A 27687-nucleotide genomic window follows, 5' to 3' on the forward strand; every position below is an offset into this window, starting at 1 on the left:
GGCTGCACCTGCCAGGAATAGATGAGGCTGTTTATTTCTTGCTCCATGTGGCCTTCATGTGAACTCCACCTTGGAGCACCCATCAAAATTCCAGGAAGGGAGAAGGAAAAATGGCAAAGGGAAAAAGCTGAATCGGAGCCATTTTAATCAGGAAAAAACTAGCTTTGCAGGAAGTCCCATCCTAAACCCACTTCTAACTCATTAGTCACATGGTCACCTCTTACTACAGGGGAGCCTGGGATATTGAGATTTTTAGCTGGGCACATTGCCGGCCTGAACAAAATTAGGATTCTATTACTTAAGGAAGAAAAGAGAAGAGGTATAAGACAGGCAACTAGAAGTGTCTTCCACAGTGGAAGAGAAAGAGGGGAAAAGAGAGAGTACCGTATCAGACTGCATTCTCACCAGCTGAAGACACAAAAACCAAATAGAAAATGCACTCTTGCCAAAGAAATATAGAATTATGAATTATTTACAATAGCTAAATCTTTGAGGTCTCTGGTTATGAGCAAGATAAAAGATAAGTACACCAACAATTCTGTGAGTTTCAGCCTTGTTATTCATATACAACAGAAGGGTAGGGTCAGCTTCTCTTGGAAAAATCAAAATGTTACCAAGGGCATGAAAAAATACAAAATACTGGCAACAGTGACACTGTGACCAAAGCATACAGTCAGTTAATAGCTCATGAGTCAATCAGATTAAACAGGCATGAAAATATTTCTAGACATCGTATGAAGCTTTCCTATAAAAAGTATTTTATAAATAACACATGAAATCAAGAGAGTGTCCTATTTCAACATTAAATTCACAGTATTTAATACATTATCCCTGGCTATTTCCACGTGAGGCTACCAGGTCCACATTCCTGACTATAAGATCAATCAAATTGATTAAGCAATGAAATTCAGAATACTGCTTTCTCACCGAACAAGGAAAATCTCAGAAGAAATTCAGGCTATGCTTCAGATTGTCAACTGACTGCCTAGACTCCCATAAAATAAAAAAATCTGAATTATAAAGTTCATCAGACACCAATTGCAAATTTGGGTGAAATTTAGTTAATTTATAGGAATTTCTTTGTCATGTATATTCTTCATATAAGCTATACTCCCTGAGGACCTTTCAGTTTTATTTTCCATTTAAATAATTATTTTTTAAAGAGTTAACAGAAGCATATTCTAGGTCATCTTATTGGTATGTTATTTCACTGTATCCATTTGAGTTTACAAATATGAGGCATCAAGAAATGTTACTTTCACTGTCTATTTACTTCCACGTCTTTTAATGAAAATAGAAGCAAGTTGGACTTGCTGCATAAACGATGCATTGATGAAGCATACACAGGTCGAAGATCACCACATACAGACCTGCAAAAGAACTGCAAGACCGGACTAAGAAAAGTAGAGGCAGCCCCTGGTTTGTAGATTCAGGCAAATAATCTCAAAGGAACCTGCCACACAGCAGCCACCATATTTATGATTTGTGAAAGAGTTTAGATTAAAAAAAACGCACATTATTGACCATATTAAATTAATGTCGCTCATTTGGATGTAATGGTTTTGCTGTTTTCTTTATATTTAACTTGTAAAGATGTTTGGTTTTACAGTTGTATAATGGCTGTAAGCAGAATGAGTTTAGTCCTATTTTATTTTTATACATTTAAGTAACATTTTAATCAAAACAATTGAATTCTATATGGCAGTATCGAAAGACTTTCCTTTTAAGAGTCTCTACACTACTCAAGTCTAAGAAACACTTTTCTACAGTTTTCTCTCTGACAGAAAAAGACAACAGAGGTGATGCCATTATTTCTAAGTCAAATTTATATTAAATTCCCAGTTGGTGAAGAAGTACTTCACAGATGCACTAAGTCCCCACTTTTTGGATTAGAAATATAATCATTTAATGGCATCTTACTCTCTGCAAACAAACAAACAAACAAACAAACCTAAATGTACATTTCTCTGATCCTTTTTTAAAAAAAATTATCTCTTCCTTGAGTTGGAAATGTCTTAGAAATGCTCTAGGATACGATTGCAGGAGGGAAAGGCAGGGTGGGTGGAGGTGGAAAGAGTATAGAGGGAATGAATAGTGATGGAAAAAAATAAAATGAAAAAAATGTGTGTGTTTTTTAAAAATAAAAGAAATGCTCTAGACCAAATACCCTTTGCGGGGGACAAATGCATAGAACTGTACAATCCCAACCACTCACCTGCCTGCCTGATTGCCCCTAACTGCTTCTGCCTGCCAGCCTGATCACCCCTAACCACTCCCCTGCCAGCATGACTGACGCCTAACTGCTCCCCTGCCTGCCCGATCACCCCTAACTGCCCTCCCCTGAAGGCCTGGTTGCCCCCAATGGCCCTCCCATGCAGGCCTGGTCCCCCAACTACCTTTCCCTGAAGGCCTGGTTGCCCCCCAACTATCCTCCCCTGAAGGCCTGGTTGCCCCCAACTGCCCTCCCCTGCCAGCCATATTCTGGCTGTGGCTGCCACCATCTTTGAGGATGTGGCAGTCAATTAGCATATTCCCTCTTTATTGGCTGTGGGCACTGCCATCTTTGAGGGTGGAACGGTCAATTTGCATATTCCCTCCTTATTGGCTGTGGGCGCCACCATCTTTGTGACAGTGTAAGGGTCAATTAGCATAACCCCTCTTTATTGGATAGGATGAATGGGTTAGCAATGAGATCAAGAAATAAATAAAAAACTTCCTGGAAACAAATGAAAATGAACACAGAACAACCCAAAATCTCTGGGACACAGCAAAAGCAGTCCTGAGAGGGAAGTTATTAGCACTACAGGCATTCCTCAAAAAAACCAAAAAAAAGTCAGCAATACACTATTTACTCCTACAAATTAAAGAACTAGAAAGAGAACAACAACAACAAAAAGTCCAGAGTAAGTAGAAGGAAGGAGTTTTACCAAACATTCAAAGAAGAACTAATACCTATACTCCTCAAACTATTTCAGAAAATCCAAGAGGCAGGACACTTCCAAACTTTTTTTATGAGGCCAGCATTATCCTCATTCCAAAACCAGATAAAGACACTAAAAAGAAAGAGAATTATAGGCCAATATCTCTGGTAAACATAGATGCCAAAATCCTCAACAAAATATTAGCAAATCATATCCAGCAATACATTAAAAAGATCATACACCATGATCAAGTGGGATTTATTCCAGGGATGCAAGGCTAGTACAATATTTGCAAATTAATAAATGTGATACATAACATAAACAAATTGAAAGACAAAATCACATGATCATATCAATAGATGCAGAGAAAAATTTCAACAAAATCCAACACCCAATTTTGATAAAAACTCTCAGCAAAGTGGGAATAGAAGGAGAATATCTCAACATGATGAAGGACATAAATGACATACAGCCAGCATTATACTCAATGGGCAAAAACTAAAACCATTTCCCCTAAATCCCCTAAGAACAGAAACAAGACAGGATGCCCACTTTCACCACTCCTGTTCAACATAGTACTGGAAGTGCTAGCCATAGCGATCAGACAAGAAGAAAAAATAAAAGACATCCAAATTGGAAAAGAAAAAGTAAAAGTGACATGATATTGTACATCAAAAACCCTAAAGACTCCATCAAAAAACTACCAGATGTAATAAATGAATTTGGCAATGTAGCAGGATACAAAATTAACATCCAGAAATTTACACATTTTTTATACACCAACTAGAGGCCTGGTGCACAAATTCATGCACCAGTGAGGTCCCTCAGCCTGGCCTACGGGATTGGGTTGAAACTGGCTCTCTGACATCCCCCGAGGGGTCCCGGATTGTGAGAGGGAGCAGGCCATGCTGAGGGACCACACCAGTGCACAACTGGGGCCAGGGAGGGATGCAAGAGGTTGGCCAGCTGGGGAGGGATCACTGGAGGGCTCCAGGGCATGTCTGGCCCATCTCGCTCAGTCCTGATAGGCCGGATTCTAGTAGTAAGCTAACCTACCAGTTGGAGTGTCTGCCCCCTGGTGGTCAGTGCACATCATAGTGACTGGTTGACTGTCTGCCCCCTCGTGGTCAGTGCATGTCATAGCAAGCAGTTGAGCAGCCTTAGCATATCATTAGCATATTATGCTTTGATTGGTTGAATGCCATAATACTCATTGGTTGGACGACTGGACACTTAGTATATGAGGCTTTTATTATATAGGACTAGAGGCCCATTGCACGAAGAGATTCATGCAATAGGCCTTCCCTTCCCCTGGCTGCCAGCACCAGTTTTCTTCCAGCACCTGGGACCCAGGCCTTCGCTCCAGCCAGAGCCTTCAGTCTTCGCGGCTCCAGATGGAGCCTTCAGTCTTCGCGGCTCCGGGCAGAGCCTTCAGTCTTCGCTCCGCTGCTTCACCCCTATGTGTGCAAATTAACCACCATCTTTGTTGGGTTAATTTGCACACTCTCCTGATTGGCTGGTGAGTGTAGTGGAGGGATGGTTAATTTACATGTTTGTCTATTATTAGGTAAGATATTGAACTCACAGAAAAAGAAAGTAAGAAAACAATCCTGTTTACCATTGCACCAAAAAAATTAAGATACCTGGAATAAACTTAACTAAGGAGGTAAAAGACCTGTACTAGGAAAACTCCATGATGTTGAAAAAATAGATAGAGGAAGACATAAACAAATGAAAGAATATAGCGTGTTCATGGATTGATAGAATCAACATTATTAAAATGTCCATATTACCCAAAGCAATCTATAGATTCAACGCAATCCCCATTAAAATACCAACGGAGTATTTCACAGACCTAGAACAAACTCTCCAAAAATTCATCTGGAATTTCAAAAAACCCAAATAGCTGCAGCAGTCCTGAGAAAAAAAGAACAAAGTTGGAGGGATCACAATACCAGATATCAAGCTATATTAAAAAGCCACTGCTTTCAAAACTGCCTGGTACTGGCACAAGAACATACATATAGACCAATGGAACAGAACAGACAACTTAGAAGTCGACCCAAGCCATTATACTCAATTAATATTTGACAAAGGAGGCAAGAGCATACAATGGAGTCAAGACAGTCACTTCAATAAATGGTGTTGGGAAAATTGGACAAATACATGCAAAAAAATGAAACTAGACCACCAACTTACACCATACACAAAAATAAACTCAAAATGGATAAAGGACTGAAACGTAAGACAGGAAAGCATAAATATCTTAGAAGAAGCCATAGGCAGCAAAACAGCAGACATATGTCATAGCAATATCTTTACTGATACAACTCCTAGGATAATGGAAACTAAGGAGAAAATAAACAAATGGGACTACATCAAAATAAAAAGCTTCTGCACAGCAAAAGAAACCATCAACAAAACAACAGGAAAGCCCACTGCAAGGGAGAACATATTTGCCAATGTCATCCCCAATAAGGTTTTAATCTCCAAAAGTTACAGGGAACTCATACAACCTAACAAAAGGAAGACAAACAATTCAATCAGAAAATGGGCAAAGGATCTAAATAGAATCTTTTCGAAAGAGGATATACAGAAGGCCAAGAGACATATGAAAACATGCTCAAAGTCACTAATCATCTGAGAGATGCAAATCAAAACAGCAATGAGATACCATCTCACACCTGTCAGAATGGCTATCATCAACAAATCAATAAACAAGTGCTGGCGAGGATGCAGAGAATAAGGAACCCTTGTGCACTGCTGGTGGGAATGCAGACTGGTGCAGCCACTGTGGAAAACAGTATGGCGTTTCCTCAAAAAATTAAAAATGGAACTGCCATAATACCACTAGTAATACCACTTCTAGAAATGTATCCCATGAAAACAGAAACACCAATCAGAAAGGATATATGCACCCCTATGTTCATAGCAGCACAATTTACAATGGCTAAGATTTGCAAACAGCCTAAGTGCCCATCAGCATATGAGTGGATTAGAAAACTGTGGTACATCTACACAATGGAATATTACACTGCTGTAAATAAGAAAGAACTCTTACCATTTTCAACTGCATGGATAGACATGGAAAGTATTATGCTAAGCGAAATTAGCCAGTTGGAGAAAGATATATATCACATGATGTCACTCATTTGTGGAATATAATAAATAACATAAACTGATGAACAAAAATGGAGCCACAGGAAAAAAAAATATTTTAGAATATAATACAAGTAATCCTGTATTTGTAGATTTTTAATATTTCCTACAACTTTTGTAATATTATACTATGTTAGTACAGTTTGGTAACATTATTATATTTAAATTATTTTTCTTGAAATATTAATATTTATTATATATAATATTATTATATTTAAAATTGTTTTTCTTGGAAAAAATAGCTGGCAGTAAATAAATAAAACAGACTCCTTGCAAAATGCAGCAGCTAAATAACACATAGATGCTATAGATGATATAATTGCAGTAGATGTGTCGTCTTACAGGGGTATTGTAGACCAACTGTACCAGTGTGAGACATGGAATCTTATTAGAAATGCAAATTGTAGGCTCCACTCCAGACCCACTGTATCAAAATCTGGGGGAGGGTTAATCAATCTGTGTTCAGGTGATTCTGATGCATGCTAAAGCTTCAGAAGCGCTAGTTTTAAATGAAACTTGTTCAAAGCCTAGCTTCCATATAGATCAACGATGATATAAAACCATTATAAGCAAAAGCAGTAACAAGAGGGAAATTTTTTACAGGCAATCTCAAGAAACAAGAGAATTCCAAGTAAATAACTTAACATTACATCTTAAAGAACTAGAAAAAGAAAACATCCCGGTCAGCAGAAGAAAGGAAATAATAAAAATTACAGCAGAATTGAATGAAATAGAGAACAAAAAGACTATACAAAATATTAATAAAACAAAGATCTGGTTCTTTGAAAAAGATTATTAAAATTGACAAACCCCAGCTAGACTAAGAAAAAAATGTGTAAAGTCCCATATAAACAAAATCAGAAATGAGAGAGAAGTCACCACAGACATACAAAGGATCATACTAAAATATTATGAAAGACTATATGTCACCAAATTCAATAACCTAGAAGAAATGGATAACTTTTAGAAATATATAACCTTCCTAGACTAAATCATGAAAAATTGGAAAATCTAAATAGACTGATCAGCAGTGAGGAAATTGAAACAATCATCAAAAACCTCCCAAAAACCAGTGAATTCTACCAAATGTTCAAAAAAGATTTGAAACCTATCTTTCTCAAACTCTTCCAAATATTTGAACAAGAGGCAATACTTTCTAACACATTTTATGCGGCCAATGTAACCCTGATACCAAAACCTGGCAAGGGTAACATAAAAAAATGAAAACTACAGACCAATATCTCTGATGACTACAGATGAAAGAAATCCTAAACAAAATACTAGCAAATCAAATACAACAGTACATCCAAAAAATAATACATCATGATCAAGTGGGGTTCATTCCAGGGGCAAAAGAACGGTTCAACATATGCAAATTAATTAATATAACATACCACATTAACAAAAGAAAGGATAAAAATAATATGATCTTATCAATAGATGAAGAAAAAGCATCTAATAAGATAAAACATCCATTTATGATTCAAACACTCAGTAAAATAGGAATAGAAGGAAAGTACCTCAACATAATAAAGGCCATAAACCCTCAGCTAATATTATATACAATGGTGAAAAACTGAAAGCTTTCCTCTTAGATCAGGAACAAGATAAGGATGTCCACTCTCACCACTCTTATTCAACATAGTTCTGGAAGTCCTAGCCAGAGCAATAAGGCAAGAGAAAAAAATAAAAGGCATGCAAATAGGGAAGGAAGAAGTAAAACTGTCACTTTTTGCAGATGATGTGATTCTGTATATAGAAAACTCCAAAACTCACCAATAAAACACAACTATTAGAAATAATAAACAAGTACAGTAAAGTTGCAAGGTTCAGAATCAATGTACTGCCTTTCTGTATAGTAACAACAAAACTTTAGAAAAAGAAGGGGGAAAAATTCCTTTTGCAATTGCAACGAAAATAATAAAATACCTAGGAGTAAACTTAACAAAGAACATGAAAGACCCATATACTGAAAATTACAAAGCATTATTAAGAGATTGAAAAAGACAAAACAAATAGAAAAATATCCTGTGTTCATGGATTGGAAGAATCAACACAGTTAAAATGGCCATATTACCCAAAGCAAAATACAGATTTAATGCAATCCCCATCAAAATCCCAATGTCATATTTAAAAGAAATAAAAAGAGAAATAACCAGATTTGTTGGAACCATAAAAAAACCCAAATAGCCAAAGAAATCCTGAGAAAAAAAGAATGAAGGTGGAGGTTATCATACTACCTGACTTCAAATTATACTACAGAGCTACAATAATCAAAACAGCATGATATTGGCAGAGAAACAGACACACAGAGCAATGGAACAGAATAGAACCAAATGTATATGGACAAATAATTTTCAACAAAGGAGCCAGAAATACACAAAGGAGTAAAGATAGTCTCTTCAATAAATGGTGCTGGGAAAACTGGAAAGCTACATGCAAATGAATGAAACTGAATTACAGTTTGTTCCCATGTTCAAAAATTAATTCAAAATGGATCAAAGACCTAACTATAAGACAGGAAACAATAAGTTACATAGAAGAAAATATAGGTACCAAACTTATGCACCAGGTAATAGGGAACATTTTATGAACTTGACCTCAAAGGCAAGGGAAGTAAAAGCAAAATTAAATGAATGGGACTATATCAAACTAAAAAGCTTCTGCACAGCAAAAGAAACTGAGAACAAAACAAAGAGGCAGCCAACCAGATGGGAGATGATATTTGCAAATAGAAACTCCAACAAAGGTTTAATTTCCAAAATATCTAAAGAACTCATAAAACTCAACACCAAACAACCAACCAAATCAAAAAGTGGGCAGAGGACCTGAAAATACACCTCTCCCAAGAAGACACAAGAATAGCCAATCCTATCTAATAAGGATGGAATATGCAAATTGACCATCACTTCACAACAAAGATGGTGACACCCACAGTCAATAAGGAGGGAATATGCAAATTGACGCAACAAAGATGGTGGCAGCCGGGTCGGGACGCTTGCATCATTGCTATGGTGACAATGCAGGCATTCCACCTTGCCCCGGCTGCTCTGGGCCTCTGGGCAGCACGTGAAGACAGAAGGTGGCTCCAGCCAGAGCGAAGGTGGTGCCCGCAGCCAGGGGAAGGAAGGCCTATTCTTGCAGGAATTTTCGTGTGTTGGGCTTCTGGTAGATATATGAAAAGATGTTCAACCTCACTGGTAATTAGGAAAATGCAAATCAACACTACAATGAGATACCACCTCACATTTGTTAGAGTGGCCATTATCAACAAAATACGCAATAACTAGTGTTGGAGAGGTTGTGGAAAAAGGGGAACCCTCATTCACTGCTCGTGGGAATGTAGATTGGTGCAACCACTATGGAAAGCAGTTTGTTGATTCCTCAAAAAATTAAGAATAGAGCTACCATATAATCCAGTAATTCCTCTCCTGGGTATATACCCAAAAAACTCAAAAACATGAATGTGAAAAGATATACCCCTATGTTCATTGTAGCATTATTCACGGAGGTTAAGACATGGGAACAACCAAAGTGTCCTGTGACAGAGAAGATGTGGTACATATACGCAAGGGAATACTAGTCAGCCATAAGAAAAGATGAAATGGCGCCATTTGCAACAACATGGATGGACCCTGAGAATATTATGCTAAGTGAAATCAGTCATAAAAAGCTAAGAACCACATGATTTCACTCATGTGGGATATAAAACTGAAACTCATGAAAACAAACAGCAGTGTGGTGGTTGCCAGAGTGAAGGGGATAGGAGGTCCCAATATATAGTGATAGGAGAAGATTTGACTTTGGGTGGTAGGCACATAGAGCAATATACAGATCTTGTAACACAGAAACCCATACCTGAAATCTATATGATCATATTAACCAATGTCACCTCAATAAGTGTAATAAAAAAAGGAAAAATAAAATAAAACCATTATAAGATGTGATGGGATTAGCACATTATTTATGACAATAACATGCATATGCATAATGAAAAAGAAATTAAGATTATTTTCTTTGTGAACTAAACTTTATATGGTGTTTGAATATATAACTGAAGGGTGTTTAATATATAAATGAAGGGATTTAAAAAGATCTGTGTTTAAACTGTTTCAGATAAAATCTGAAATAAGTATATAGCCATTAACATGTAGTCAGCATTATACTACTTTGAGCTACACTGATAAATAAACAGACATGCATCTGTGGCTATTGACAAACAAGTTGAAAATTGGCTATACTGTACACCTCATTCACTAATTCTTTCATCATATAAAATCATGTCACCAAAAAATGTGGCCCTTCTAAACAAATCATAATTAGAACAAGTCATGTCAGTCACCATCTATTTAATTACCACAACTAGAGGCTCTCCTAATAATAAAGGCAAATACAGCTTTAGTACAAGAGCCATCATTTCAAGTTTGCTTTTTATTTGAGTTATAAACTAAAGGTTAGTTCTCTGGTCTAAAACCATTTTAAGAACAAGATGAAATATGTTGGCATTATTAGAAAGCTATCAAAATCTCTGCTACTCTTTCCACTAGGCTTCAATTTGTATAAAAATACTTTCAGACACAACAGCTTTTTTTAAGGTCATTAATAAAAGGCAGTCCTAGTTTAGGGACTGATGAGCAATCTACCCCCTTGTCAAAAACTGTATCAAATTGATTTAAAAGCAATATCCTGATTGCTCATAGAACCTACCTGTCTACAGGTGAAGGTTTGGAATTCCGTGACTTCTTTACTTGGGCATACAAAGCATCCATCATATGTCCTTCTCTTGGGCTTTGGGGTCTGGCATTGAGAGCCATGGAACCCTCATAGGAAGAAATTCCCCCATACATCAACTCATCATCACAGCCAAGTGTCCGATGAAAATCTTGAATTTCAGCATAGTCACGTTCCCGAGCTTGTCGTTCTCTAAATTCTCGAGTTTTGGCTTGAATCCTGTAAAATTAGAGCAAAGTTGACATAAGAAAAGCTATGTCTTCTCTAAGACCTGCATATAGAAACATTCATCAAACTATGTTGTAAAATACATTTTATTTCATGCAGTATATGAAAATTTATGGTATAAACAGTGTTATATTCATTTCAGACTATCAAGGTAATGTCATGGATGCTCAAAAATAATAATGTTAGATAGCTTTTGTTAATGTGAGTACTGTATAGTCATGATGTACACCTTAATTTAAATCATCCCTTATTAAGTAGATTTAAAAATCCACAAAGAACAGAGAGTTTTAGGCATCTAATTAGGTTTTCCTCATGAACTTCTGTAAGGCAAGAAGTGATTCTTAAAAAGTTACTGCCCCTGCCACAAACACAAACTATCCAATCTAAGAAAGAGGGAATATGAAAATTGACCGTCACTCTGTCACAAAGATGGTGGTGCCCAAGGCCACAAGATGCTGGTGCCCAGGCCCCTCAGCCCTGCCAGAGTCCCCCAGTCCTTTCAGCCCCACCTGGGGGGGTGGCAGGCACACGGTGTGGCCACACCCGACCTCAGCCCCCCAGGCGCCCAGGGCCAGCCTGAGGCGCAGGCAAGCCTCGGATGGAGGCTGCCCAGCTGCCCAGGGCCGCCCGAGGCTCAGGTAACCAGGGCCGGCCAAGGCTTGCACTGCCAGCAATGGCAGCAGCAGAGGTGTGATGGGGGCGTTGCCTTCCCCTGATCGCCGGGTCGCCTCCCACCCCTAAGGGCTACCGGACTGTGATATGGGGCAGGCCAGGCTGAGGGACCCCCCACCCCCCTCCATGCACTGGGTCTCTAGTACACACACACACACACACACACACACACACACACTAGGGGCCCGGTGCACAATATTTGTGCACTGGGGTGGGGGTCCCTCAGCCTGGCCTGTGCTCTCTCACAGTCCGGGACCCCTTGGGGGATGTCCGACTGTCAGGGAGCAGGCCTAAGCCGGCAGTCGGACATCCCCCGAGGGGTCCTCAGTGCTGCTGTGGAGGTGGGAGAGGCTCCCGCCGTGCTGCTGTGTTCACCAGCTGTGAGCCCAGCTTCTGGCTGAGTGATGCTCCCACAGGAGGAGCTCCTGAGTTGAGCATCTGCCCCCCCCTGGTGGTCAGTGCATGTCATAGCAACTGGTTGTTCCACTGTTCGGTTGATTTATATATTAGCCTTTTATTATATAGGATATATATATATATACACATATATATATATTTACACACACACATATATATATGTGTGTATATATATATATATATATGCATACATTTATGTCTGAGCACAATAATGTATATGTCTTACTCATTATAAATATATCATACACATTCAATATAGTGATAGGAGCTTAAACATGAATCTACAACATGATTATTAGGAGCAAAAGATCAATAAAATTTGGCTGTGTTATAACTAAGAAAGTGACCTTAAATAACTACTTCCATTTAGAATGAATTGAACTATTTCCTAAGATTTTATTAAGCTACTTGGTATAAAGTTCTCTTCAACTAAGGAGATATTGATATAAGTTATTCTAAGTCAATCTTACTTAGCTAAAAATAGAATTTTGATAATTTTTCATTATTTTTGCTGCAAAAATATTTTTGATAATGTTTAATGGGGAAAATACAAATGTAAAAATATATTTTAAAATTATCTCATTTAATAAAACAATATTTTAGACTGAGTTTAATGTTTTATTGCAAAATTATTTACTTCTTTCATATTTGAAATAAACCACTGCTTGCATAAATGACACATAAATATATATTCAAAATAATACAGAAAAGATATAAACATGAGATAAAGACAGTACATAAAAGATAAAAGGAAATCACAGGAGAGAACCTGATACCTGAGGTCTGAAAATGGAGACTGCATAGAGACTGGTAGGAGGGACAGGGGTGCAAAAGGGCTGGCCGGGTGCCCACAGACAGCAAGTGAAGTCCCAGAGAGATATCTCAGCTGTGTGTGTGTGTGTGTGTGTGGGGGGGGGGGGGGGGGGGGGTGCCACTGAGAACTCTGGGATCTAATCCCCAAGCTGGGCTCCCCAGCAGAGCACCAGATCTGAGGAGGGTACCCACATAACATCTAGCTGTGAAAAGCAGCAGAATGCTGTCTGCCAGGGAGTGGCAGCTGAAAGTTCTCTTGAAGAGCCAACGCACAAAAATGCCCTGTGGAGCCACCCACCTTGTGCTCTGACAGAGGGAGGGTAAAGTGAACTGGAGCTGTGACAGCAGAACCCAGAACTGGGACTCTGGGAATAGAGCTCAGAAGGCAGACACACCAAGTTTCCTGGGCTGAGTCATTCCCTCATGCAGTGGAGGACATCTTTCCCATATAGACATTTGCCTTGCTGGGGGAAGACAGTTGACACACCCTATTGGAAAACACCTTGCCCTGAGGCTACTTAAGAGATTAAAAATAACAATTATCCTCCAGTCAGAAGCAACTGTGTCACCCTGTTGAAAAAACTCTAGGATGATTGCCTAGGGGAATTCAAGTCAGGATCCTATTAGTCTGTAAACAGAGGCAGTCTCTGGAGGTTTTGAGTCTTTGCCTGATCTAATTAGTCAGAAACAGTCTTTAACACTGTCCTGCACTAGAGATTGAGAGGTGTAGAGGATGTACCTAAAACAATGATGGCGAAGCTATGACACGCGTGTCAGAGGTGACACGCGAACTCATTTTTTTGGTTGATTTTTCTTTGTTAAATGGCATTTAAATATATAAAATAAATATCAAAAATATAAGTCTTTGTTTTACTATGGTTGCAAATATCAAAAAATTTCTATATGTGACATGGCACCAGAGTTAAGTTAGGATTTTTCAAAATGCTGACACGCCGAGCTCAAAAGGTTCGCCATCACTGACGTAAAACATAGTCACAAACCCAAAAAGACAACCAAAATAAGGAGACAAAGAAACGACCCCCAAGTGAAAGAACTAGAGACCTCTCCAGAAAAAGAGATAAATGAAGCAGAGATAAGAAATTTATCTGAAACAGAGTTCAGAGTAATGATAGTAAAAATGCTCAACAGTATGAAAAAAGATATAGTAACTATGAAAAAGAACAGTCTGAGATAAAAAATGACATAACACAAATAAAGAACACATTGGAAGGAATACACAACAAATTAGGGGAAACTGAGCACAGACTCAGTGAATTAGAACACAGAGTTGAAAATATCACTCAATCAGAGAACCAAAAAGAAGAAATAATTTTAAAAAACAGGAGGACAGCTGAAGGGAGCTGTGGAACAACATGAAACATGACAATATTAGAATAGCAGTGGGTCAGAAGAGGTAGAAAGGGAGAAAGGAATAGAGAACATGTTTGAAGAAATAATGGCAGAAAGCTTCCCTAACCTGGTAAAGAAAAAAGTCACACAAGTTTAGGAGGCACAGAGAACCCCAAACAGACCCATGCCCAGACACATCATAATTAAGATGCCAAAAATTAAAGACAAAGAGAGAATCTTAAAGGCAGCAAGAGAAAAGAAAACTGTTACCTGAAAGGGCGAGGGCTAGGCCCTCCATCTTGCCCCAGGGTAAGTGCTCCATCTTACCTTGGCCATGCGCTTGGCAAGGAGCTTCTTCCCGGAAGTCTAAGCCTCTGCTAGCCACACCCAGGAACAAGAAACCGACTTGTGCCTGGCCAATCGGCAGAGCACAGTCCTTTCTCCTCCCCTTACTCCAACTCCCCTATAAAACCCGTCTCCACACAGAGTTATCTCTCTCTACTTCCTGTTGCTGCCTCAGCAAGGTGGGGGAGCCGAGCTAGCTCGAATACAGACTCTTATGCTTTTGCATCGGACTGGCTGGCTCCCTGATGTGGTTTCTTGGGGATCCTGAAATCTGGGCATAACATTACCTACAAAGGAGTTCCCATAAGGCTGACACCTGATTTCTCATCAAAAACTCTACAGGGAGGGAGAAAAAATGGCAGAGGTTTAGACAGACGTGTTGGTGCTTTGTCCCGGAGCAGATAAGGGCGAGCAGCTGAAATGGGTAACATACAGCCCGAACAAGCAGAGGAGATTCAGCTGAGAGACAGTCTGCAGCCAGGAAAGACAGAGAACTCCTAGAAAATGGGGATGGTTAGAGATTGAGGCTGAAACCTCCCCCTGGGCGGCAGCTCAGCTGCGAGACCGCGCCATCTTGAGTAGCTGTTACCCGCATCCAGAGATCGGCTACTAACCCGGAGGCAACAGCTCTCAAGCAGCACGACTACATGAACTCAGCGGAGACCTGCTTCCCCCCACAGAATGGTTAGACTTCCCCCAAAGGTGCGGTTTGCAATTCAGGTTGGAGTGAGGAACGCGTGCGCGTGTGCGTGTGCGGGAGGAAATCTGCGCCCCACAAAGTCCGCGCCCATTGAGGCCAGAGTGACCTGCAAGTGGGGTGGGCTCCCACAGGGCTGCTGGCAGAAGGTAACACTATAAACAAGCCCATAGTTGGACTGGATGCAAAGGGGCAGTCTTAGATTTTGCCAGCCGGCCGGCTACTTGGTGCCAGGGGCCAGAGCGCGCACAGAGACTCCTCGCAGATCTGGAAGGTGGAGCCCTGCGAGTTTGCACAGCTTCCCAGGCTCTTGTTTTCACACATCCTCTTAAATCTGTGAGTTTGACTGTTGAACCCAGTGCAAGGGATTACCCAGTTGGGGTCGCTAGCGGAGCCTGTAGGGGAAGATTGTTTTTGGGGAGCCTGGGAAACAGAGCTGGGAGTGGCGCCTGGGGAGCCAGCTCTGGGCGGAGCTGGTTCAGGTACAATAGAGAACTCCCGGTCAGAGAGGACTTATAGCCTCGGAGGTCAATCCAGACACACTGCCACCCAGAGGCAGAGCCACGAACTGACTCTTCTGTAAATACAGATAAGGCAGTATGGGGGACCAATACGGCCTGCCTTAAAATCAGGACTGTGGCTTACAACACGGAGGAACAGTGTATCAGAGGGAAATTCAACATTCTCCTGAATTCCGGGCATGCCAAAAAGAAGAGTAGAAGATCTGAAGCACCTGCATTACTGCACATTTTTATTTTTATTTTTTTAAATTACTTTGTCACCTTTTAACTAAGAAAACATTTTTTTCTTTTTTTCGTTTTTTTTTCCTTCACCTGATTTTACCCTTTCAATTACTACATTTTTATTTTTAACTAGTATTATTGCTGCTACCATTTTGCCATTTTTTAAAGTGTCATTTTATTTTGTCTTTATTTTATTTTGGGACTAATGTTCTCCATTCTATTTTCATCGTTCCTTTAGCAACATTATTCTCTACCTCAATTTTGCCTCTGTGCTAAACCCTCTTCCCCACTTTTTCCCTTTTGTTGTCCTGTTTCTCTTACCCTACTCCAGCTTTAGATTTTCCCTATTCTTTTTACCCCCTGTCAAAATTTCACCCTATTTATATATCCTATGTCCAATCCCCTGCTCTAAATCCTTATACACCTTTCCCTTATCTTCCTTCACTATCCAAATTTTTTTTCTTCTTCTCCTTTTCTCTCTCTATTGTTTTATTGTTGTTTGCTTGATAGACGAGTATATTGGGGTTTTTTTTAAGGATTGTTGGTGAGATTATTCTGCTTATTATTTTATTTTTCTGCCCTCCCCCCCCCCTCCCCCAGCCCCCGGTAATTTCTGTGCTTCTGTTTTCCCTAGCGTCGCTTGATATTATTGGTTGTTTGTAGTTTGTATTCATCTCCAGGAATCTGTTGCTGTAATTTGTTGGGATTAGTGGTAGTTCTATAGGAGTTTTCTCCTCATATAAATAGTCTCTTCCCCTCTTATACTTAATTCACTTTTCTCTCTTACTTTTTTTTTCCTCTTCTTTTTTTCCCTCCCTTTTTCAAATTTCATTTTTGCACTCTTTTTCTTTCTTTCTTTCTTTTTTCTCTTCTATCTTTTTCTCTTCTTTCTTCCTTATCTCCTAACTCTCTTTGTTCGGGTGGCCACCTTTATTTGGGGTTATTAATATCGTAAATACATTCGTGTTCAGTGCCTGGTACGTTGTGCCTTGTTGTGTCGTATTTGGTGCCTTTAAATCAACGCAGCAGATTCAAGAAACAGCGGCCTCCTGATCACCACATGCTCTGTCTGGGGAATAGTTACTGTGTGTGAAGCCTCCCCCCACCAGCCAGAAGTGCCACCACAGCTGTGAACACCACCCACCAGAGGCCCTGCTACCAACGAAGGAGCAGCTGCTACCACAACCGCTCAAGGAGCAACCACAGCCCCAGGAGCCACTGCCACCCAGGGAGCAGCCATTGCCACCCAGGGAGCAGCCACTGAACGACTCAACAACTAGATATGTCAGTGAGATCAAACATGGGTAGACAAAGAAACCCCCAAAGGAAAGAAAAGGAGGACTCGCCAGAAAAGCAGCTAAGTGAGACAAAGGCATGCAACATGACGGAAAAAGAATTCAGAATAAGGGTCCTAGATAGAGTACATGCACCGGACGGAGGAAAAAATACCATGTGCAAGAAGCAAGAAGAAACAGATGAAAAAATCAACTACTTATGCAAGAAGCTAGAAGAAATAGATGAAAAAATCAACAACTTAAGTAAGTCCCAAGAAGAAATGAAGAGCGACATAGCTGCAATAAAAAACACCATTGAAAGTATCAACAGACTAGGAGAAGCGGAGGACCGAATTAGTGAATTAGAAGACAAGGAAGCAAAACACACTCAAACTGTACTGCAATTGGAGAAAAAAATTAAAAGACAGGAGGAGAGCCTAAGGGAGCTTTGGGACAACATGAAACGAAACAACATACAAATAATAGGGGTGCCAGAACAACAGAAAGATGAACATGGATTAGAAAACCTATTCAAAGAAATAATATCAGAAAACTTCCCTGAGGTGGGGAAGAAAAAAGTCACACAAGCCCAGAGAGTCCCAAACAACGTGAACACGAAAAGACCCACAACAAAACACATCATAATTACCACGGCAAATGTTCAGGACAAGGAGAGAATCTTACAGACTGCAAGAGAGAGACGGAAAGTTACATACAAGGGATCTCCCATTAGATTATCAAATGATTTCTCAACAGAAACACATCAGGCCAGAAAAGAATGGATGGAAATCTACAAAGTGATGCAAAGCAAAGGACTGAATCCAAGAATACTCTATCCAGCAAGGCTATCATTCAAAATTGAAGGGGAAATAAGAAGCTTCACAGACAAAAAAAAAGGCTAAGGGAGTTTATCACCACCAAGCCAGCCATGCAAGAAATGTTAAAGGGACTGGTGTAAAAAGAAGAAATAAAAAGCTCAGAAAGAAAACAGCCACACACAAAAAAAGATGGCTACAAACAAGTACCTTTCAAAAATAACTTTAAATGTAAATGGACTAAATGCTCCAACCAAAAGACATCGAGTGGCTGAATGGATAAAAAAACATGACCCATACATCTCATCTGCTGTCTACAAGAGACCCACCTCATTAGAAGGGACTCACACAGACTGAAAGTGAAGGGATGGAAATATATCTTTCAGGCAAATGGAAAGGAAAAGAAAGCTGGGGTAGCAATACTTATATCCGACAAAATAAATCTCAAAGTGAAGGCCATAACAAAAGATAAGGAAGGCCACTTCATAACACTAAAGGGATCAATACAACAAGAAGATATAACCCTGGTAAACATATATGCACCCAATGCAGGAGCACCCAAATTCATAAAAACCTCCTGGAAGATATCAAAAGAGAGATCGACAACAATACAATCATAGTAGGGGACTTTAATACACCACTGACATCACTGGATAAGTCCTCTAGACAAACAATCAGCAAAGAAACAGCAATCCTAAATGACTCACTAGATCAGATGTACTTAATTGACATCTTCAGAACACTTCACCCCAAAGCCATGGAATATACATTCCTCTCACGTGCTCATGGGACATATTCAAAAATAGACCACATATTGGGTCACAAGCATAGTCTCCCCAAATTCAAGAAGATGGAAATCATAAAAAGCATCTTCTCAGACCACGATGGCATAATGTTAGAAATAAACTACAATAAAAACAACCCAAAATACTCAAACACTTGGAAGCTGAATAGCATGTTATTAAATATTGATTGGGTTACCAATGAGATCAAAGGAGAAATTAAAAACATCCTGGACACTAATGACAATGAAAACACAACATTCCAAAACCTATGGGACACAATGAAAGCAGTCCTGAGAGGGAAGTTTATAGCTCTACAGGCCTATCACAAAAAACAAGAAAAAATGGTAGTAAATCATCTAACTCTACAACTCAAAGAATTAGAAAGAGAGCAACAAGAAAACCCCAGAGTGAGCAGAAGGAAGGAGATAATAAAGATTAGAGCAGAAATAAATGACATAGAGACCAAAAAAACAATACAGAAAATCAATGAAACGAAGAGCTGGTTCTTTGAAAGGATAAACAAGATTGACAAACCTCTAGCCAGGCTCACCAAGAAGCAAAGAGAGAGAACCCAAATAAACCAAATCAGAAATGATAGAGGCTAAATAACAACAGACCCCACAGAAATACAAATGATTGTTAAACAATACTACAGACAACTCTACTCCAACAAACTAGACAACCTGGAGGAAATGGACAAATTCCTAGAAAAATACAACATTCCAAAACTCAATCAGGAAGAATCTAAAAATCTCAATAGGCCAATAACTATGGAAGAAATTGAAGCAGTCATCAAAAAGCTCCCAGCAAACAAAAGCCCAGGACCAGATGGCTTCTCAGGGGAGTTTTACCAAACTTTCAAGGAAGAACTAAAACCTATCCTCCTCAGACTACTACAAAAAATTCAAGAGGAAGGAACACTTCCAAGCTCATTCTATGAAGCCAGCATCACCCTAATACCAAAACCAGGTAAAGACAACACAATGAAAGAGAATTACAGGCCAATTTCCCTCATGAACACAGATGTCAAAATCCTCAACAAAATCTTAGCAAATCGGATTCAGCAGTACATCAGAAGAATCATACACCATGACCAAGTAGGATTTATCCCAAGGATGCAAGGATGGTACAACGTCTGTAAATCAATAAACGTAATACATCACATAAACAAATTGAAAGAAAAAAACCACATGGTCATATCAATTGATGCAGAAAATGCATTCGACAAAATCCAACACCCATTTTTGATAAAAACTCTCAGCAAGGTGGGAATAGAAGGATCATACCTCAACATAATAAAAGCCATATATGACAGGCCCACAGCCAACATCATACTCAATGGACAAAAACTAACACCATTTCCCCTAAGAACAGGAACAAGACAGGGATGCCCACTCTCACCACTCCTGTTCAATATAGTCCTGGAAGTATTATCCATTGCAATTAGACAAGAAGAAGAAATAAAAGGCATCCAAATTGGAAAAGAGGAAGTAAAACTGTCCTTATTTGCAGACGACCTGATATTATACATACAAAACCCTCGAGACTCCATCAAAAAACTACTAGACTTACTACATGAATTTGGCAATGTAGCAGGATACAAAATTAACCCCAAGAAATCTGAGGCATTTCTATACACCAATAGTGAACTTTCAGAAAGAGAGATTGTAAAAACAATCCCATTTACCATCGCACCAAAAAAATTAAGCTATCTAGGAATAAACTTAACTAAAGAGGTAAAAGACCTCTACTCAGAAAACTACAGGACATTGAAAAAAGAGATAGAGGAAGACATAAAGAGATGGAAGAACATACCATGTTCTTGGATTGGTAGAATCAACATCATTAAAATGTCCATACTGCCCAAAGCAATCTATAAATTCAATGCACTTCCCATTAAAATACCAATGGCCTACTTCAAAGATCTAGAACGAACTCTCCAAAAATTCATCTGGAATAAAAAAACACCCCAAATAGCTGCAGCGATTCTGAGAAAGAACAAAGTAGGTGGGATCTCAATGCCAGATATCAAGCTGTATTATAAAGCCACTGTTCTCAAAACTGCCTGGTACTGGCACAAGAACAGACATATAGATCAGTGGAATAGAATAGAGAGCCCAGAAATTAGCCCGAACCAATATGCTCAATTAATATTTGACAAAGGAGGCAAGAACATACGATGGAGCCAAGATAGTCTCTTCAATAAATGGTGTTGGGAAAATTGGACAGATATATGCAAGAAAATGAAACTAGACCACCAAGTTACACCATACACAAGAATAAACTCAAAATGGATAAAGGACTTAAATGTACAACGAGAAACCATAAAAATTCTAGAAGAATCCAAAGGCAACAAAATCTCAGACATATGCTGAAGCAATTTCTTCACTGATACAGCTCCTCGGGCACTTGAAACTAAAGAGAAATTGAACAAATTGGGACTACATCAAAATAAAAAGCTTCTGCACAGCAAAAGAAACCATCAACAAAACAACAAGAAAACCCACTGCGTGGGAAAACATATTTGCCAACATCATATCTGATAAGGGCCTAATCTCCAAAATTTATAAGGAACTCATACAACTTAACAAAATGAAGATAAACAATCCAATCAAAAAATGATCAAAGGATCTAAATAGACACCTTTCAAAAGAGAACATTCAGAAAGCCAAGAGACATATGAAAATATGCTCAAAGTCACTAATCATCCGAGAGATGCAAATCAAAACAACAATGAGGTACCATCTCACACCTGTCAGAATGGCTATCATCAACAAATCAACAAATGACAAGTGCTGGAGAGGATGTGGAGATAAGGGAACCCTCCTGCACTGCTGGTGGGAATGCAGACTGGTGCAGCCACTATGGAAGACAGTATGGAGTTTCCTCAAAAAACTGGAAATGGAACTCCCATTTGACCCTGTGATCCCACTTCTAGGAATATATCCCAAGAAACCAGAAACACCAATCAGAAAGGATATGTGCACCCATATGTTCATAGCAGCACAATTCACCATAGCTGAGATCTGGAAACAGCCTAAGTGCCCATCAGTAGATGAATGGATTAGAAAACTGTGGTACATCTACAGGATGGAATACTATGCTGCTGTAAAAAAGAAGGAACTCTTACCATTTGCAACAGCATGGATGGAACTGGAGAGCATTATGCTAAGTGAAACAAGCCAGTCAATGAAGGAAAAATACCCCATGATCTCACTCATTCATGGATAATAAAGACCATTACAAACTTTTGAACAATAATAGATACAGAGGCAGAGCTGCCTCAAACTGATTGTCAAACTGCAGTGGGAAGGCCAGGGAGGGTTGGGGGGCAGGAGGGAGGGGAGTAAGAGATCAACCGAAGGACTTGTATGCATGCATATAAGCATAACTAATGGACATAAGACACTGGGGGGTAAGGGAGGGCAGGGGATTGTCAAGGGCGGGGGGGGGGGGGGGGGGGGAAGGACACATATGTAATACCCTTTGTAATATTTTTAGCAAAAAAAAAAAACCTCTACAGGCCAGAAGGAAATGGCATGAAGTACTCAAGGTAATGAAAAGCAAGGATCTGAAAACAAGATTACTATATCCAGCAAGGCTATCATTCAAAATAGACAGTCAAATAAAGAGCTTCCCAGACAAAAATAAAAAAAGGAAAAAAATAAGGCCAAAGGAGTTCATCAACACCAAGCATCATTACAAGAAATGCTAAAGGGATTGCTGTAAGGAGTTCCTGAGAAGAAGAAACAGAGAGCAAAACCTATCCATACAGAATTAAAATGGCAATAAATAAGTACCTCTTAATAGTAACCCTAAATGTAAATGGATTAAATGCTCCAATCAAAACACATAGAGTAGCTGAATGGATACAAAAACATGACCCAACTATATGCTGTCTACAAGAGACCCACCTCAAAACAAAAAATACCCACAGGATGAAAGTGAAGGATGGGAAAAAATATTTTCCATGCAAATCGAAAAGGTAAAAAAAAAAGCTGGAGTAGCAATCCTTATCTGACAAAATAGACTTTAAAATGAAGACCAACACAAGTGACAACAAAGGTCACTACATAATACTGAAGGGATTGGTACAACAAGAGGATATACCCTGGGTAAACATATATGCACCCAATATAGGAGGACCTAAATATATAAAAAACTTCTAGAGGGCTTTAATGGAGAGGTTGACAACAATACATCCACAGTAGGGGATTTTCACACCCCACTGACTTCACTGGAAAGATCTTCCAGATGACAACTTAGCAAGGAAACAGAGACTCTAAAGAACACACAGGATCAGATGGATCTAATAGATATTTATAGAATATTTCTCCCCAACGCAGCAGAATATACAATCTTCTCGAGTGCACATGTATCATTCACAAAGGTAGACCACATGTTAGGACACAAAACATGTCTCTACAAGTTCAAGAAGATTGAAATCATCACAAGCATCTTCACAAATCACAGTAGAATGAAATTAGAAATCAATTACAATAAAAACACCCAACAACATACAAACACATGAAGGCTAAATAGCATGTTATTAAACAATGAATAGGTTAGCAACAAGATCAAGAAAGATATAAAAAACTTCCTGGAAACAAATGAAAATGAACACACAGCAACCCAAAATCTCTGGGACAAAACAAAAGCAGTCCTGAGAGGGAAGTTCATAGCACAACAGGCATACCTCAAAAAACAAGAAAAATCAGCAATAAATTATTTAACCCTACAACTTAAAGAACTAGAAAGAGAACAACAAGAAAAGCCCAGAGTCACGAGAAGGAAGGAAATAATAAAGATTAGAGCATAAATAAATAACATAGAAACTAAAAAAAAAAAAAAAATCAATGAAACCATCAGCTGGTTCTTTGAAAGGATAAACAAAATTGATGAACAGTTAGACAGACTCATCAAGAAACGAAGAAAGAGGACCCAAATAAAAAAATAAGAAATGAAAGTAGAGAAGCAACCATAGACACCACAGAAATACAAAGGATTGTAAGAAAATCCTATGAACAACTACATGCCAACAAGCTGGACAATGTGGATGAAATAGACAAATACCTAGAAAAATACAATCTCCCAAAACTGAATAAGGAAGAATCAAAAAACCTGAATAGGCCAATAACAACTGATGAAATGGAAGCAGTAATAAAAACACTCCCACCAAAAAAAGCCCAGGTCCGGACAGCTTCACAGGGAAGTTTTTCCAAACATTCAAAGAAGAACTAACACCTATACTCCTCAAGGTATTTCAGAAAATCCAAGAGGAAGGAACACTTTCAAACTCTTTTTACTAGGCCAGCATTATCCTAATTCCAAAACCAGATAAAGACACTAAAAAGAAAGAGAATTACAGGGCAATATCCCTGATGAACATAGATGCTAAAATCCTCAACAAAATATTAGCAAATCATATCCAGCAATTTATTAAAAAGATCGTACACCATGATCAAGTGGGATTTCTTCCAGGAATGCAAGGCTGGTACAATATTCATAAATCAATAAATGTGATACATCACATAAACAAATTGAAAGACAAGTCACATGATCATATCAATAGACTTAAAAAAAGCATTCAACAAAATCCAACACCCATTTTTGATAAAAACTATCAGCAAAGTGGGAATAGAGGGAGCATATCTCAACATAATAAAAGCCTTATATGACAAACCTACAGCCAACATCATACTCAATGGGCAAAAACAGAAATCATTTCCCCTAAGAACAGGAACAAGACAGGGATGCCCACTATTACCACTCCTGTTCAACACAGTACTGGAAGTGCTAGCCATAGTGATCAGACAAGAAGAAGAAATAAAAGGCATCCAAATTGGAACAGAAGAAGTAAAACTGTCATTATTCCCAGATGACATGATATTGTGCATAGAAAACCCCAAATACTCCATCAAAACTACTAGACTTAATAAATGAATTCGGCAATGTAGCAGGATACAAAATTAATATCCAGAAATCTACAGCCTTTTTAAATACACCAACCAGAGGCCCAGTGCACAAAATTTGTGCACTCGGGGCAGGGGGTCCCTCAGCCCGACTGCACCTTTACGCAGTCCGGGAGCATTCAGGGGATGTCTGACTGATGGCTATCAGTTGGACATCCTTAGCGCTGTCTCAGAGGCGGGAGAGGCTCCCACCACTGCTGCTGTGCTAGCCAGCCATGAGCCCAGCTTCTGTCTGAGGGGCGCTCCCCCTGTGGGAGTACACTGACCATCAGGGGACAGCTCCTGCATTGAGCATCTGCCCCCTGGTGGTCAGTGTGTGTCATAGTGACCGGTCATTCTGCTGTTTGGTCAATTTGCATATTAGCCTTTTATTGTATAGGATAATGTCTTATTATGGGCAAGGCCTCTAATACAATTTTTTTTTAGGTAGTTAAAGTAAGGGGCAGAATATTCACTTGAGCCTGAAGCTAAAATTCCCCTTAGCTCAAAAATCTACATACCACTGAGACACATCTTGGTGAGACTCATACTGAACCCCCACACTGTTCTATTATGTGTATAAGTATTGGGAACCATCTTATCTCTTTAGTGAAAGGAACCTTTTGTTATGTTACAATGACTAATTTTATCTCATGAGTTGTGTTTTGGCTTCAAGCCTGTATCCAGTATTCATGCAGCAACTTCAGCTCTTCTGTTCAATATTTACCTGGCATATCTTTTATTTTCTTTTCTCTAAATCTTTCTAAATTTTTATGTATTAGATAGGAATAGCCCATGGACACAGACAATAGTCTGGCAAAGGCCTCGAAGAGGTGGGTGCAGGGTGGAGGAGATCAATGGGGAAAAAAAAACTAAAACAAAGGGACATCTATAATACTTTCAACAATAAAGTGCCCATCAATGGATGAGTGAATTAAAAACCTGTGGTACATCTATACAATGGAATAGTATGCTACTATAAAAAAGAAGGAACTCTTACCATTTTCAACAGCATGGAATTACCTGGAGAAGACTGTGCTGAACTAAGCCATTTGGAGAAAGATAAATATCACATGATCTCACTCATTTGTGGAATATAATGAACAAAATAAATTGATGAACAAAAATAGAGCCAGAAGAAAAAAAATTAGAATATAATAGAAGTAATCCTGTTATTTGCAGATTTTTAATATTTCCTACAAGTTTTGTGATATCATACTATGTTAGTACAGTTTTGGTAATATCATTATACTAAAATTCTTCTTTCTTGAAATATTAATGTTTATTACATGTAATATTATTATAATTAAGATAATTTTTTCTTTAATAATTGGTGCTTATTGCATGTAACATTATTATATTTAAAATAGCTTTTCTTGATATATTATAAAAAATAAAGAAAAAAGCCCCAGCCGTTGTTGCTCAGTGGTTGAGCATTGACCTATGAACCAGGAGGTCATGGTTTAATTCCCGGTCAGGGCACATGCCCAGGTTGGGGTAGATTACAGTGTAGGATATGTGGGAGGCAGCCAATCAATGATTCTCTCTCATCATTGATGTTTGATGTTTCTATCTCTCTTTCCCTCTCCTTTCCTCTCTGAAATCCATAAAAATATATTTAAAAAGAAAAGAAAACTACAGGATGATATTCCTCATGAATATGTTAAGGATGTAAAAATCCTTAACTAAATATGAGCAAATATAATTTAGTAATATATAAAAAGAATTATACAACATGACCAAGTGATGCTTATGTAGGGATGTAGGGTTCAATATTCAAGAATCAATCAATATAATAGGATAAAGAAGAAAAATCGCATGCTTTATTAGTTGATGCAGAAAGAAGTATTTGATAAAATTCAACACTCATCATGACAGAAACTCTCAAAAAAATTAGTAATAGAAAAGGACTTCCTAATCTTGATAATAAGCATCTACAAAAAACCTCTGGTAATATCATACATATTAGAGAAAGATTGAATGTTTTCTCTTAAGATTAGAAAAAAGATAGGAATATCTGCCCCTACCACTGTAATCCAGCAATAGCACTGGAAACTCTAGAAAATGCCATAAGCTAGAAAAAGAAATAAATGGCATACAGATTGGAAAGAAAGAAATAAAACCATTTTATTTACAGATGCCACAATTATCTATATAGAAAATCCCCAGGAATCTATAAAAATTTCCTAGAACTAAAAAGCAAATTCAGTAAGATAACAGGATAGAACTTCAATGTACAAAAACCTACTGAATTTCTATAAGCTAACAGAAGCTGAAATGAAAAATACTCTGCAATTTATAATCACTTATAATGAAACACTTAGATACCTAAATATAAAGGCTGATATATATATATATATATATATATATATATATATATATGAATCTAACAAAACCTGTACAGGACTTGCATGCTGAAAACCACACAATACTGATGAAAGAATCAAATATCAAAAAAGGAGAGAGGCCCTAACTGGTTTGGCTCAGTGGGTAGAGCGTCGGCCTGCGGACTCAAGGGTCCCAGGTTCGATTCCAGTCAAGGGCATGTACCTTGGTTGCGGGCACATCCCCAGTAGGAGGTGTGCAGGAGGCAGCTGATCGATGTTTCTCTCTCATCGATGTTTCTAACTCTTTATCTCTCTCCCTTCCTCTCTGTAAAAAATCAATAAAATATATTTTAAAAAAAGGAGAGAGACATATTGTGATCAAGGATGACTCAACATAGTAAAGAAGTCAATTCTCCCCAAGTTGATATGTAGGTTTAATGTAATTCCTATAAAAACCCC

The 27687-nt window shown here is 38.7% G+C and overlaps 1 protein-coding gene across 20 annotated transcripts in view; it reads right to left on the bottom strand.

Moving 5' to 3' along the window:
• PARD3 (par-3 family cell polarity regulator) overlaps positions 1 to 27687 on the bottom strand; it is a 798768-nt gene that overhangs the window by 172559 nt on the left and 598522 nt on the right. For all 20 annotated transcript variants that reach the window (XM_070429321.1, XM_070429362.1, XM_070429354.1 and 17 more), the window contains one exon: positions 10788 to 11030. In XM_070429321.1, coding sequence (XP_070285422.1) covers positions 10788 to 11030 — 243 coding nt within the window. The remainder of the gene's footprint in view (positions 1 to 10787; positions 11031 to 27687) is intronic.

The sequence above is a fragment of the Myotis yumanensis genome, unplaced genomic scaffold (assembly GCF_028538775.1).
Source record: "Myotis yumanensis isolate MYYU_CA2020_CCGP unplaced genomic scaffold, mMyoYum1.0.hap1 SCAF_1, whole genome shotgun sequence".
Lineage (NCBI taxonomy): Eukaryota > Metazoa > Chordata > Mammalia > Chiroptera > Vespertilionidae > Myotis > Myotis yumanensis.